Source organism: Phascolarctos cinereus, unplaced genomic scaffold (genome assembly GCF_003287225.1).
Source record: "Phascolarctos cinereus isolate Bilbo 61053 unplaced genomic scaffold, phaCin_HiC Scaffold_726;HRSCAF=1367, whole genome shotgun sequence".
NCBI lineage: Eukaryota > Metazoa > Chordata > Mammalia > Diprotodontia > Phascolarctidae > Phascolarctos > Phascolarctos cinereus.
The window spans coordinates 390,160,581-390,174,479 of record NW_027556098.1 but is presented as its reverse complement, the minus strand read 5'-3'; the positions used below and the strand labels follow the sequence as shown (position 1 = coordinate 390,174,479).

Below are 13,899 nucleotides of genomic sequence, written 5' to 3'. Positions count from 1 at the left end.
TTGATAAACCGGGCTTTGCTCTCTGGGTGTGAATATGCTTTCTGCTTTTATGAAAATGTCAAATAACTTCTCAGAAACAGAATTACATTAAGCATGTTAATTACAGAATATTAGATGCTAATTACCCTACATGTGGTTATAATGCCAAGGACCTGAAGCCCTCTGCCAGGGAAGTTTGACTAGGCTCATGTCAGCCTTGCCTACCTTGAGCTATTTGGAGGAGGCTGCTGGGAGGGACCTCCCTCCCCCCCCTCCCCTTCCAAATAAACGTTCAGTGATGTAAACATTCTGTACATCAACTGACTCAGTAGTACTGCACAAACAGTAACTCATGAGTCTAGGCTCTCTCCTTTAAAGACAAGAAACAGGCTTTAAGGCTGAAAAGATTATTGCTAGAGAGCAATGGCAGAGCAATCCCCAGACTCCAGAAGATAAGTTTTAATTTAGCAAATGAGATGAACTTAATTCAAAAAATGTTTTATTAAATGGTGGAACCAACGTGGTTCCAGCTCCTCATCCGAGCACGGCAGCCAGCTACGTGGCTGGCTCCAGCCCAGCGTATGGGAGTCAGGAACGGCAGAGGCTGATGAGCGGATGTCCTGGGATCATCCCCTGGCCACTTCTACCTATCACCTTCCCATAGAGAGGACAGCAAACCGTGTCCAGAGAAGACCTAGAAGACCTGGGCTCCGGCCAAAGGACAACAGCGCCCAGCCCTCAACAAGCCTCGGGTCACAGGAGGACGGCCAGAGGGGCCCGTCTCCCTCTCCGGTGACACCAGCTGGCAAACAGCGACTTTGGAGGTCATGACGACTTCGGAGGTCACGATGTACACTGACCATCGGCTGGGAAGCAGCTACACCAGCTCTTCTGGATCAGGGCAAGGCGTCTGCCAAGTCGGGGTGCTCTCCACGGGCTGAGGGAGTGTGGCCACTTCCTGAAGCGAGGGCCATCTCGCTGCCCAGCCAGGCAGCAACAGATATGACCACTTCATGGCGGGCCTAACGCCCGAGAATAGAGGCAAGGTCAGGCACTGCCCCGGGGAAGGCTTCAGAGAGCAATGGCCCCTGCACTGGCAGCGCCCCCCGCCCCCTTCCCAGGCTGCCCTGCGTGCCTCGGCGGTGGTGATCTGGGCTATGACAGATAATTTCCAAAAGTCTCTGCTGACAAGGAAAGGAAAAGACCAGCTTCCTTCCAGTAAGAATTCTTTGTTTAATATTTCAACAAGAGGTCCGTACAGAGGAGCACCTCAGTGACCTGCCCGCAGCTCTCTCGCTGTCCCTAGGCACTCCTCTCCCATCTCTGGGCTGCAAACCCTATCTCTTTGGCCAGCTGTACCTGAAGCCTCTGCAGAGAACGTTGGGAAAGAAAGAAAAATCACTTTTTCTCTGGGCTTCACAGGCATTCTCAATTCTCATGAAAAAGGCCACCCTGTGGGGTTGGGAAGCCTGAGCCCTCGTGACCTCACACCTGGGTGACCTCACACAGTCCCTTACCCTCTGGGAACCCCAGGAAGTTGGCTCAACGTGATCAAGGACTCAGAGGAGGATGCCCCTCCAGAAGGAAGGGACTTGCTTTTCTGGCTCTGGACCGGCTCCCCCCAGGGTAAGAGCTGCCTGTGGGGTGGGGGTGCCTCCACAAGAGGCTGCTAAGAAAGTAGGGTGGCCTCACTGTGTGCCATCCTTCTTCCCCCTCAGGTGCTAAGGTGCAAGACTTCAGCATTTACTCTGTGGGGATCCTGGGCTCTGTCATTTAAAAAGCCATGCACACTTGAGCGAGCACATGCCACAAACACACACACACACACACACACACACACACACACACACACACACATGCATCCATCGGGCAAGCACCTTCACTTTCTGGATCACTGGTGTAAAATTAGTCACTTCCCCCAAGCATTCATTAGGCCAGGAAAATTGTAAGGCACCCACTTTGTGCTGGGCCCGCAGGACACAGACAAAGCGAGCCCACCGTGGCCCCCTGCCTCTGCCCCCAGGAGTTCATCTGAAGCTCTTCTCTCAGGCACAGCTCAGAGGCCCCCCACTCCCGGGGGAGCCTGGCTTTCTACATTCCTGGCGGCTCCCCTACCCCCAACCCCTTCCAGGCTCTGGAGTGGCCTTGTCCCAGGCCTGGGAGGAACACATGGCACATCGACCCACCTCTCTGATTTTCCCGACACGAAAGACTTGCTTCTGTTTCCCGCTGGCTGCTTCAGTCTGCCTACTGCAGCACATTTCTGAAAAGATAAGGATGCCATGCCATGGGTGACTTCACACAGCTTCAACACTTGTAGGAAGTTGTATTTGGGCTAACGGGTGCTGACAAATTGCTCAGGCCTTCGAGCGTCACGAAGTGATGACAGCGGTACCCACGCCCCTCCCTCGTCCCTTGCACCACGTACAAGACTGCCAAATGCCACGGACGCCCCCGAAGAGAAGAGATGCCGGTGTGCTGGGGCAGGCCTCATCCAGTCCCACAGCCGTGCCTGCCCCCACACTTCCTGCCACGGCCCGCTCTGCCTGGCGCTGACGCCTGGTGCTGGCATGCGCTGGCTTGTGCTAACCCTGATGGCAGTGTTCTCAGTCTTGCTGAAAGCTAAAATTCCCAGGGTAGCAAAATGCAGAACAATTCATCCCCTCTCAAATCGCGAGTCAGCTTTCACAACTTCTTTTACTACTGGAATGGCTGGCGAGCATCGTTCCAAACTCCAGAAGATGTGAAAAAGGGGAGAGGAGACATTCCAAAGGAAAGGACTACCAGCATTTCTTCCCTGAGGCTCACAGCCCATGGCCCAGAGCGCTGGGAACACAGCTCCTTACCTTGCCGGGAGGGTCCTGCACGTTTGGATCAAACTGGGACGACTGTTTGGGTTTGCTGTTTGCTGAAAGACGTGAAAAGGTCATCAGAGTCGGCCTCTCGCTCCCTGCCCAGGGGATACGCAGCAGCCTGCTCAGCCTGCTCACTGACTGCAGCTGTGCTCCCCAGAGGCGAAAACAAGGAAGGATGGCTGAGTTCGCACCCTCCACCCGTCCTGCCCTTAGGGTTGATTATCTGTTCCCCCCCATCTGGACTCTCAGAGCTAAGGGCATCTGTCACGAGTTGCCTGGAGATATTAGAAGTGTCACCTGTGACCCCAAATCTAAATGACAGAGGCAAGGATGGAGGTCACCAGCTGGGTCTCAGCACCACATTCTAATTCAAAATATGGAAGCCTCCTTATCAGGCAGGCTTCAAATGCTCGAGGGCACAGAGGGCCCACGGAGCTGTCTGTGCCTAACAGGTTAGTGTGTGGATAAGTGGGATCACTGGTAAGGATGGGCTGTGCCCAGAAAAATATTCTGAGCAAGAAGAAAAAATTGCCACATTGCTATTTTCTCTTCCTGCTTTGCATTTTGTTGTCTTATTCTCTGAATTTTTGGATGTTACAACATCTTGGACACTAGGCCAGGGCCTCCCTGGATAGGCTGATCCATCCTGTGTTTGGGTTCCAGACACTCCCAGCAGGAGGTTTCGTCCTTACCAGCGAAGGCTTTGAAGTCCGACTTGCTGTAGTCGTAGGGGGTGAACTCCTTGGGCGGTGCCCGCTCTGGGGGCTGCTGGGAAGCTCTGAGCTTCTTCTTATCTTGTGCAGATTCCAGGCTCCCTGGCTCGCTCCCCGACTCGTTCCCTGGCTCGCTCCCCATCCTTTCCCTCTTCTTAGTAGCATTTTCTAGCTGCATGTTTCACAAGCCCGTGAAGAAAACTCGTCAGCACAGAAAGGGAGATCTAGGATTCTTTCCTCCCTTTACCAACATGCAGTATGTTATGGATCCAGCTGCTAACAGTGAGCCAAAAGAAGGAATCCTGGGAAAAGCACGAGTGACTCAGGCAACTGGAGGAGAGAAGGCAGCCACACTCTGGCGCTGCCGAGCAGATCTCATGGATCCCGCTGGGGAATCTGACACAAGGCTGAGGGAAGGAACAGAAAAGCCCTTGGGGCGGGGACAAAGGACTACCGGGCAGGCTACAGTAACAGAGGAGGGCTTCAATGGCTGCCAGAACAAGGCACACCATCAAGTGAACTGCCGCCCAGGTGGAAAACAGCATTGAACTCACTATCATCGAAGGCCTAATCTTTTCCAGGCCAGTTTAGTTTCTTAAAAGCAGCAGCAGAAGGAGTGGACGCTTACCAAAGCTTGCTGCCGGACCGACATGACCTGCTGGGCGGTGGCTTTGTAATCTTCCTTTGCCTGTTCTCGGGCAGCTGTAAGACAAGCGGCTGAAGAAATGCTGGTGGAAGAGGCCCAGAGCCACGGAGCCCCACGAACCCATTCTTGCTCTGGCCCCAGTGAGTCTGGGTGTGAGGACAGCACTTGCTCCTTGCACAGCTGTGAGGACAGGGCTCCAGGCAGGATACCTAGGACAACAGCGACTTACCTGTCTGCTCAGCTTTCTTTCTCAATGCTTCCTGGGCCTCCTTCTTGATCTGTACCTGGCTCGCCAGCTTCCAACGATTGCTGATCTGTAATTGAAAATAAAAGGAACCATAGCATTTAGTTTTGGGGCTGTTTTGTTCTGTTTTTTCTTTTTTTGGCAATGGGGTTAAGTGACTTGCCCAGGGTCACATAGACAGTAAGTATGAAGTGTCTGAGGCTGGATTTGAACTCAGGTCCTCCTGACTCCAAGGCCAGTGCTCTATCCACTGCACCACCTCGCTGCCCCAGAACCACAGAATTTGAAAATGCCTCCTGTTCTGGTAAGGCAGGCCAAGGAGAGGCAGCCCACTACCTCTCTCTCCCTCTCTGAGACACAAGAGGAACACAGATAAATATAACCGAGGTGGGAGTCAGATTCGGTAAAAGCACGCTCTGCAGGGAGCTGGGAAGCTGCAGAAAGAAACAAACCAACTGCAAGCCACTGCAACTGACGGACTGGACCAAGGGAAGGCCCCTCCCATCCTTCTCCATCCCCTAGTGAGGCTCAAACAAGATAAAGTGCTTTGGAAAGTATTCAGGGCTAACAAACTTGAGGCGTTATTATTAAGAGGCTTAATCTAAAGGGATTATTGCAGAGCAGCATTCAGACTGTGGGACCTCCTAGAAGATATCCAGCCCAAAGGATTCAGAACACAAATGTCCCCCTTTTTTCATTCTTCCCACAGGGAACGGGGAACCTCAAAAAACTCAGCAGCCAAACTTACTTCATAGATTTTTGACATTGGGTCAAACTTTGCTGACTGTGAGATGTAGGCACGGTTCTCTTCCGGGGGCAGATACTGAGGAAACCAAGAATGTTCTGTTAAGTGCAAGGCTTCAGGCAGGGCCTGCCTTGGGCTGGTTCTGCCAGCAGAAGGTCCCCCCCCCCCCTTGGCACCTGACCAGTGGAGGCAGCCCACTGCCACTCACCATTCTGAATGGGTTTTCAAAGGACTCCATGATGCTCTGTGCCTTCTTCTGGGCCGCAGTCAGCCTCCCTCTACCTTCGTCAGCACTGGGCTCCTGTGGGCACCAAGAAAGGAAGAGAGGGTAGAGAAACTGGTCACAGTGTCACTGCCAGAGCACTTATGGCTACGGTCTAGGTCCTGTAACACTCTGGGTCAAGTCATAAAAGTAACAATAAACATTTCAGGGAAAAATTTTAAAATGGCAAAACACTGACTGGCAAATTTTGAAATAAAGCAAAAAAAACAAAAACAAAAAAACTCATTCTCTCTTCTTGTGGGCATCTCTTGGTGATCTTTCTGCTGTACCTAGCACACAGCAGATATTCAGTAAACACTTGTTGAACAAACACTGAAGGAACACAACTCCTAAAAGTGGCAACATCATAGCCCAAAAAAGTCTCGTTATCATACAATGGGGTAAAGGAAAGTGAGGAGAAACCTCCAGAAGGAAAAAAATAAGACTTCAAGAAAAGATACACCTCCAGAGACAATGAATGGACACACCCAAGAAACTCCAGATGGGGACAGAATGCCAAAGAAGATATGAAGGAAGGACTGGCATCTATGTGATTGAAATAAGCTCACTGAAGAAAGAATTCAAAATGACAAATACGGTAACTGACAATGTAGCAAAGATGGCAAAAAACCTCAAATGGACAAAAAACCCAACTGCCAACCAGCTGCCCCTCTCAGGGCCGCAAGGCAGCAGAGGCAAGTCAAGCCCGTCCTGCCACCATGGCCACCATCCCCCTGCAGGATTTTGAACCCCAAAGCCTTGGGGACAGCAATGCTTCCGGGCCTCTGCCCTCAGCCATCGCCCTGGGAAGCAGCCCACGTGGAGACACAGCGTGGTGCCTATCCCACAGGCACTACAGCCCACCAAAGACCCAGAACAGGCCTTGGCCCTCTCACATGCTTCAGCACAGAAACTGTTATGATTTTATCAGTGGAAATGACAAAGAGGAGGCATCAATATCTGCTCTGCCACTCCACTCTAAGCACCAGGGGACTTTTCCATGTGACTTGCAGCTGAAATCATCCATCAGAATGTGAGCTCCTTGAGGGGAAGGACTGTCTTACTCTTCTACTTATATTCTCAGTGCTTTGCACAAAGCAAGTGCTTAATAAATGCTCCACACATTCATTATGAAGCAGACTCTCTGAGGAGTCATTAGAGTAGGCAAAACAAAGAAAATGAGAGAGAACAAAGAGCAAAATCAAAACGGACAAAGCTGGAAGCCCATCCTACAAACGGTGTGTGCCCTTTGACCCAGCGTCCCAGAGAGACTGTACAGATGGGGAAGGGCCCACGTGTACAGAGATATGCACAGCAGCTTTCTGTGGTGGCAGAGAACTGGAAACTGAGAGGATGCCCATCAACTGGGGAATGGTTGAGCAAGTTGTGGTATGTGAATGTAATGGAATACTGTTGTGCTATAAGAAATGATGAGCAGGCAGACTTCAGAAAAACCTCGGAAGACTTGTATGGTCTGATGCTGAGTGAAGTGAGCAGAACCAGGAGAACGTTGTACACAGTAACGACAATGTTGTTTGATGAAGAACTGTGAATGACTTAGCTATTCTCAGCAATACAACGATCGGAGACAACCCCAAGGGACTAATGATGAAGCATACTGTCCGCCTCCAGAGAAAGAACTATTATTTGAATACAGACTGAAGCGTACTATTTTTCACTTTCTTTCATTTTTTCCCTTTTATTTGAGTCTTCTTGTACAAAATGACTAATATGGAAATGTTTTACATACTTGCACATGTATAACCTACATGTTATACTGCTTACCATCTCAGTGAGTGGGGAGGGGAGGGAGGGATAGCATTTGGAATTCAAAATTTTTTATGTTTAAAAAAAAAAAAAGAAAGAAAAAGTGATGCGCTGGGCCAAGCCCAGTGGGGCATACCTCTAATCTATGCTACTAGATTGTTAAGCTCAGGAGTTCTGAGCTGCAGTAGGACTAAGGCCAATTGGGTATCCACACTAAGTTCGGTACCAATATAGTAAGCCCCCAGGAAGGCGGGAAGGGGCAATCAAGTTGCCCAGGGAGAAGTGAACCAGCCCAGGTCAAGACCAGAGCAGGTCCAAGCTCCTATGTCAACCTACAGGGGGGCTGGCCCACTGCACTTCCATCTGGAGGAGGAAGTCAAGGAGACAGAGCGATGCATTCACCCAAGCCTGTGTTCTTGGTGGCAACACCAGGCCAGGCAGCAGGGCTCTTACGGGTCTCCTAGAATGGGGCAAAGTTTACAGCCACAGCAAATTCTTTTCAGTTCTCAGCTACTGAGATAACTAGGATGAAAAATAAGATCTTTAACAGAAAGAAAAAGAAGCAACAGAGAAGACTGTAAAAGTAAAACACAAAGTAAAGACTGTAAAGCAAAACTTGCTGGAAAACCTGTTCCTGTCCCCATCTGTGGTGAAAGTGAATGGGAATGGGAATGCAAGATATCCTCTGTGGCTATGGTGGACAGGCAGTCCTGGGACATGGATAAGCCTCTAAGCAAGTCATGTGAAATCACGTTTTAAAGACAAAGATCCCCAAGAAATGAACAAAGCCTGATGGCATTCCTGGGCCACGATGATGGGCTGTATGCAAAGACGAATACACTGTTACTACAGTCAGAGTTCCAGAAATTCCAGTGATCTCTGGAGTCTTCTGCTATGTCATCACTTTGGACAAAAAACACTTGGTAATTTAATACCAACCACTGAACACGGGTATTCTTTCACAAAGAATGCTCAAGCTTTAATTAATAAAAGTCTTCCATTTGGTACTTCAAAATTGAAGCAAAAGTGGCATTAGAAATCTCCCAATATAACAAATATAAATGCCATTTAAAGGACACAAAGCATCTCAGGATCCTGAGAGAAAAGGAAAACGACCCAGATCTAGAGCCTTCTACAATGTTCAGTGAAGGTCCCTTCACTCCAAGTACAAGTATTTGCTTCTGGTATAAAGGGAGCAGCAGTTCACAATTTCCAGCAGCCCGTGAGATCATCTACAAGAATTCCAGAGTTGTTTTTAACCAGTTCACTGAAGAAGACATGACACTATCTGGAGAGGTCTCAGAAAATGGTAACAGGGGAAAAGCAGCTGCCGGATCATTTCCAAATTTTAAAGACTATGGATATCAGATCAAAATTTTAAAGGAAGAAAAAGGGGATGCATTCGTGATAAGGGTGTGATATCTAAACTACAGAAGGAACACAAATGTATAAAATCAAGAGCCATTCCCCAAAGGATAAGCAGTCAAAGGATAGGAACAGCCCTCAAAAGAAGAAATGAAAACTATTAACAATCATATGAAAGATGGCTCCAAATTCCTAATAGAGAAATGCAAATTAAAGTAACTTTAAGGTTTCACCACACACCTAGCAAATTGGCAAGGATGACAAAAGGCAGAATAAAGATGGAGGGGCTATAGAAAGATAGGCCCAGTAGTATGCTGTTGGTAGAGCTATGCTTTGATCTAACCACTCTGAAAATCAATTTTGAATTATACTGAGAAAGTGATTAAGATAGCCATACTTCTCCCCCCTCCCCACCCCCACCAAGGATGGATAGCTATATAAATACTAGCTATTATTATTCTTATCTTTGATCCAAAGAGATCTGGGGTAGGAACTGCACCTGTGATTTCACTGGCACGGAGAACTCCTGGAGAAAAGAACTCCCTCTACAATGTGGGGTGGCACCTTTACTGTTTGCTTAGAGAGGTGCTTAAAGCACTGAGGTTCAGTGCCTGCTCGAGATCACACAGACTGTGGGTCTGAGACTGGTCTTGAACCCAGGTCTTCCCGGCCCCAAAGCCAGCTCTCTATGCACTACACCATGCTGCTTCCCAGAGAGCCCTTACAGACCACACGTAGCAAACAATACACCACAAAATGCTTTGTACTAGCAAAAGACTGGAAACAAAGGAAATGCCCATCAGTCAAAGAAATGGTAAAAAACTGTAGCTCATGAATGCAATGGAATAGTAATACTTGAAAAATAATGAATGTGAAGACTTCAGAGAAGCCTGGGAAGATTTATATGAACCGATGCAGGGTGAAGTAATCACAACATGGAAAGCACCACACACACACACAATGACAACAACGTACATGGAAAGAACCTGGACGCTGTGTAGTAATTATAATGACCAAGCCTGGCTTCAGAGAGGAGCTAACAAGGTGCATCTCCTGCCCTGCTTTACAGAAGGGAGCCTCTCGATGTGGAATGCCAGAGCATACTGTCAGACTGAGCTGACTGACGGGCTGGTTAGTCTTTCTGAAGTGCTTATTAGCTTTCCTTTTTCACACTTTGTTAGAGGGGATGCTTCTCTGGGGACAGAACAAGGGAGGGCTATTTTTAGAAATGAAGATGATATACCAGGAGAACAATCTACACAATGACCACAATAGTAATCAATGAAAACAATACTGAAAAGTTTCAGAACTCTGATCAGCGTTATGACCAATGGTGACCGGTAAAGCAATCTCCCTGCCACTCGGCAGACAAGTGGTAGACTATAGGTGAGAAATGTCAGAGGTGGCCACTTCACTGATCTACTTTGACTTGTTAAGGGAAAGCTATGTGGAGGGGTGGGGGTAAGGGAAGAGAATTCATTGGGAAATAATAGCAATGACCAAAAAAGGAGCATCAACGAAATATTTTTTAAAAATAAAGATTGTTCTTCAGTGTCACACCCGCTGACCGTCCTGCCATGGGCCCAATCCTCTTTTTTGTCCTATACTATCATGCCTGATGGATCTCGTCATCCTCCATGGGTTCAATTATTAGGTCTATGCACATGACCGCCAGATCAATAGTTACCCCTCTGCTAAAATAGTCTCCCATCTCCAAATTCCTTCTGGATATCTCAAATTGGATGTCCCACAGGCATCTCAAATTGAACACGTCCGAAACAGAAGTTATAATTTCCCCACTAAACCCTTAGCCCTATCAAACTTCCTTATTACTGTCCAGATTATGTACTAGCAGCCTCCCAGTCACCCAGGTTCATAACTTTGTTGTCAGCCTCAACTCTGCCCTCTCATTCCCCTGCAGAGCCAGTCCACTGCCAGATCTTGTCTTTTCTACCTTCATGACATCTCTCATATATGTGCCCTCATCTTGCATACAGCTCCCACCCTAGAGCAGGCCCTCATCACCTCCTGTTTATTACTATTATTACTGTTGTTGCTGTTGTTGCACTAGGTGGCCAACTAGCGAACTGCCAATTAATTTGACATTATTGTGACTAAGGCAATGGAACCGCAAGGGGGGCCTTCTAGGGTGAGTGGGCAGCAGGCACTCACAGCTCTGTGGATAGTGGCCCAAAGACCAAGATGGAAAGTGCGAATTAATGCTTCAGTCACACTTTAATAAAGCACAGAGAGTACAGAGGTAAATGGCATGAGAGATGGGAAGAGCAGTATGGAGACAGTGTGCAGACAGGGTGGTGGTAGAAGGAAGGCAGTGTGGGGAACAGAAGGGAAAAAGCCACGCAGGCAACCCTGGCTCAGAGATGGGGGCCTTCAGGAAGCATGGACACATGGCAGATGGAGGAGGAGGGGAGGAAGGGGGAGGCAGGGCAGGGGGTGTAGGTTTCATTTTTACAGTGATTTGGTGAGATGGACTAACTCGTTATCTGTACCACTTTAGGGTTAATTCACTAACACATTTACACCAGCTCAAAGTTATCAGCAACATCTCAGGATTAGTTCATTAGCTTAACATTTGCTGGTGATCTGGTCTTACTGTATTTGTCTGAAGCTTATTAGAGGCTTACAGACCATGGACACTTAGCAGGACCAAAGGGTCCTTACAATAAGGCCTAGCTGGATTCCTCTAATTCATGAGACAGTTTGCAAGTAATTGTTATGCTCTCTTAGTTTATGGGACGGTTTGTAAGCGACTTCTAGGTTTCCCTTTGCAATCTTGCTTCGTACTACTGTTACCTTACACTAGCTACTTATAAACTTACTCTATTTACTAGAAAGGGAAGGTAGTGGTCAGGGGGACCAGAACATGATACAGTTTTAACACAACTAACATTTATTAAGTGTCTACTGTGTGTCAGGTATCTTCCTAAGCAATAACCTTCTCTAACTGGCCTCCCTGCCTCCACTGTCTCCTCATTACAGACCCTCCTCCAATAAAATGCCAAGATGAGGCAGCCCTCTGGCTCAGTGAATTCTCCAATGGCTCCTATCACCTCCAGGATCAAATATAAAATGTTCTGTTGTGCATTTAAAGCTCTTTCTTTGTCACCTGGCTCCTTCCTGCGTTTCTTGACTTTTCAAACCTTACTCTCCTCCATATAGTCTACAATCCCTGTAGTTCCATGCACATGCCACACCATCTTCTATCTCTATCTATTGGCTGCCACCCCGCCTCCTACAGAGCTCTGCTCTTCCCCCTACGCCTCTGAGGTGCACTGACTTCCCTTCTCAAATCCCACCGTCTGCAGGAGGCCTTTCCCAGTCCGTCCGCCACCTCCCCAACCTCACTCAGGTGACCTTCAGCTACTTGGTACATTACGTACCTGGGTGCTGCCTCCCCTGTTAAAGTGTGGACTCCTTGAGGACAGGATTCTGGCCTTTCTTTGTGTTTCTAGAGCTCAGCATAACACCAAGCACATAGAAAGGGCTCAATAAATGCTTGTTGATTGCTTCGATAAGCTCAGAAAATTGAATCATCTCCTAATGAGAAATCTAGCATTGTAAAGGACTTCTGAATTATAAATTGACCAAGCACATGAAAATTATACCAGATGGTCAAGAACTGGATGGAAATAAAGAGCAAAAAATGAATCAATGCCATTGGAGACAGGCATGACACTATGGAAAGTACAGTGGTTCTAAGTCACAGGACATGAATTCAAATCCTACCTCTAACACTTAATTTTTTTTTTGTTTAGGCAATGGGGTTAAGTGACTTCCCCAGGGTCACACAGCTAGTAAGTGTCAATTTTTTGAGGCTGGATTTGAACTCAGGTCCTCCTGACTCCAACACCGGTGCTCTATCCACTGTGCTACCTAGCTGCCCCAACACTACTTCTTTCTGTGTGAACTCTGGCAAGTCATTTAACCTCCACTTCCCCATCTCTAATATAAGGGGCTGGACTACATGGCATTTGGGCTAAGACCAGAGTATTTTAAAGTTATGCCTCATATAAAGGTAAGTGAAAAAAGAATCCCTTGAAAAGGTAACAGAGAGAATTAGGTTATCAGGAGAAATGAAAGGAAGAGATGAGGGAGTAGTTAAATATTTAAACGATCACAGCCAAAAGTGAAGGATTATTACAAAGAAACAGAGAATGGGAGAAGAGGATGATTCCCAACGATCCAGTACAGATGTACTTGTCTAGGAAGGAAAGGGTTAACAATATCTGTTCTAATAAAAGCTGGATCCTAGAATAAGGGAAGCGTGCAGTGTGTGTGTGTGTGTGTGTGTGTGTGTGTGTGTTGTGTGTGTGTGTGTGTGTGTGTGATCAAGACTACAAAGGTAAGTTTTTTACTTGGTACAGACAAGAGGGCGGGTGGCTGTATGGAGACAGTAATATCAGGCTTGTAAAAATAACACAGGTACTATCGTACCTTGTACTACTGATTTTTAATTAGTTATACCACAAGATCTAATGGAGGGAAAACCAAACTATTATAATCTCGAATATTAATGGCCTGAATTCACCAACAAAAAGGGAGACTTAGAGAGCGTATTAGTCAATCAATATGCCTACCAAGTGCTAGGCAGAAGGGGTACAAAGAAAAGTAAAAATTAGTCTCTGCTCTAAGGAGCTCAGCCGCTTGGAGGGAACAACATGAAAGCAACTATGCACAAACAAGACATATGAAGAACAAACTGGAGATAATCAAGAGAGCAAAGGTGCTAGCATTACGGGGGGTGAGGAAAAGCTTCGTGAAGAAGGCAGAATTTAGCTGGCGCTTGAAGGAAGCTAGGAAAACTAGGAGGCAGAAAATGAAGAGAGAGCTCCAATCACAGGGGACAGGGCAAATGTCTGGAGTTGGGAGATGGTGTCATGTTCAAGGAACAGCCAGGAGGCTAGTGTCACTGAATCCAAGAATATATGGAGAAAAGTACAGTGTGAGAAGATTGCAACAGGTAGGAGGAGTCTGAGTTATGAAGGGTGTGAAGGGTTTTGAATGCCAAACATAACATTTCATATTTGACTCTGACAATGATAGGGAATCTTACTGGAGTTGACTGAATGGTGGGATGATGGGGGTGATGTGATCAGACCTGTGCTTTAGGAAGATCAACTGGACAGCTGAGTAGAGAATGGAATAGAAGGGGGAAAGAACTGACGTAGGCAGACCCACCAGCACACTACTGCATTAGTGAAGTGACGTGGGCCTGCACAGGGTAGTGGCAGTATTAGAGAAAAGAATAAGGCATGGGAGATAAGTTAAGAAGGTAAAACAGACAAGAGTTAGTCACAGATTG

The 13,899-nt window shown here is 47.4% G+C and overlaps 1 protein-coding gene and 1 pseudogene across 3 annotated transcripts in view; one reads left to right on the top strand and one right to left on the bottom strand.

The window, feature by feature from the left end:
- Window positions 1–1,192: 1,192 nt before the first annotated feature.
- EXOSC10 (exosome component 10) overlaps window positions 1,193–13,899 on the bottom strand; it is a 42,487-nt gene continuing 29,780 nt past the window's right edge. For 2 of the 3 annotated variants that reach the window (XM_020973976.1, XM_020973992.1), the window contains 8 exons: window positions 5,391–5,483; window positions 5,186–5,260; window positions 4,423–4,507; window positions 4,176–4,264; window positions 3,527–3,719; window positions 2,826–2,887; window positions 2,166–2,242; window positions 1,193–1,347 (listed from right to left, as the gene is read on the bottom strand). In XM_020973976.1, coding sequence (XP_020829635.1) covers window positions 1,317–1,347; window positions 2,166–2,242; window positions 2,826–2,887; window positions 3,527–3,719; window positions 4,176–4,264; window positions 4,423–4,507; window positions 5,186–5,260; window positions 5,391–5,483 — 705 coding nt within the window. In that variant the 3' untranslated portion in view covers window positions 1,193–1,316. The remainder of the gene's footprint in view (window positions 1,348–2,165; window positions 2,243–2,825; window positions 2,888–3,526; window positions 3,720–4,175; window positions 4,265–4,422; window positions 4,508–5,185; window positions 5,261–5,390; window positions 5,484–13,899) is intronic. The other variant, XM_020973981.1, reaches the window with a different exon arrangement.
- Window positions 7,307–8,753, top strand: LOC110199244 (large ribosomal subunit protein mL39-like; annotated as a pseudogene).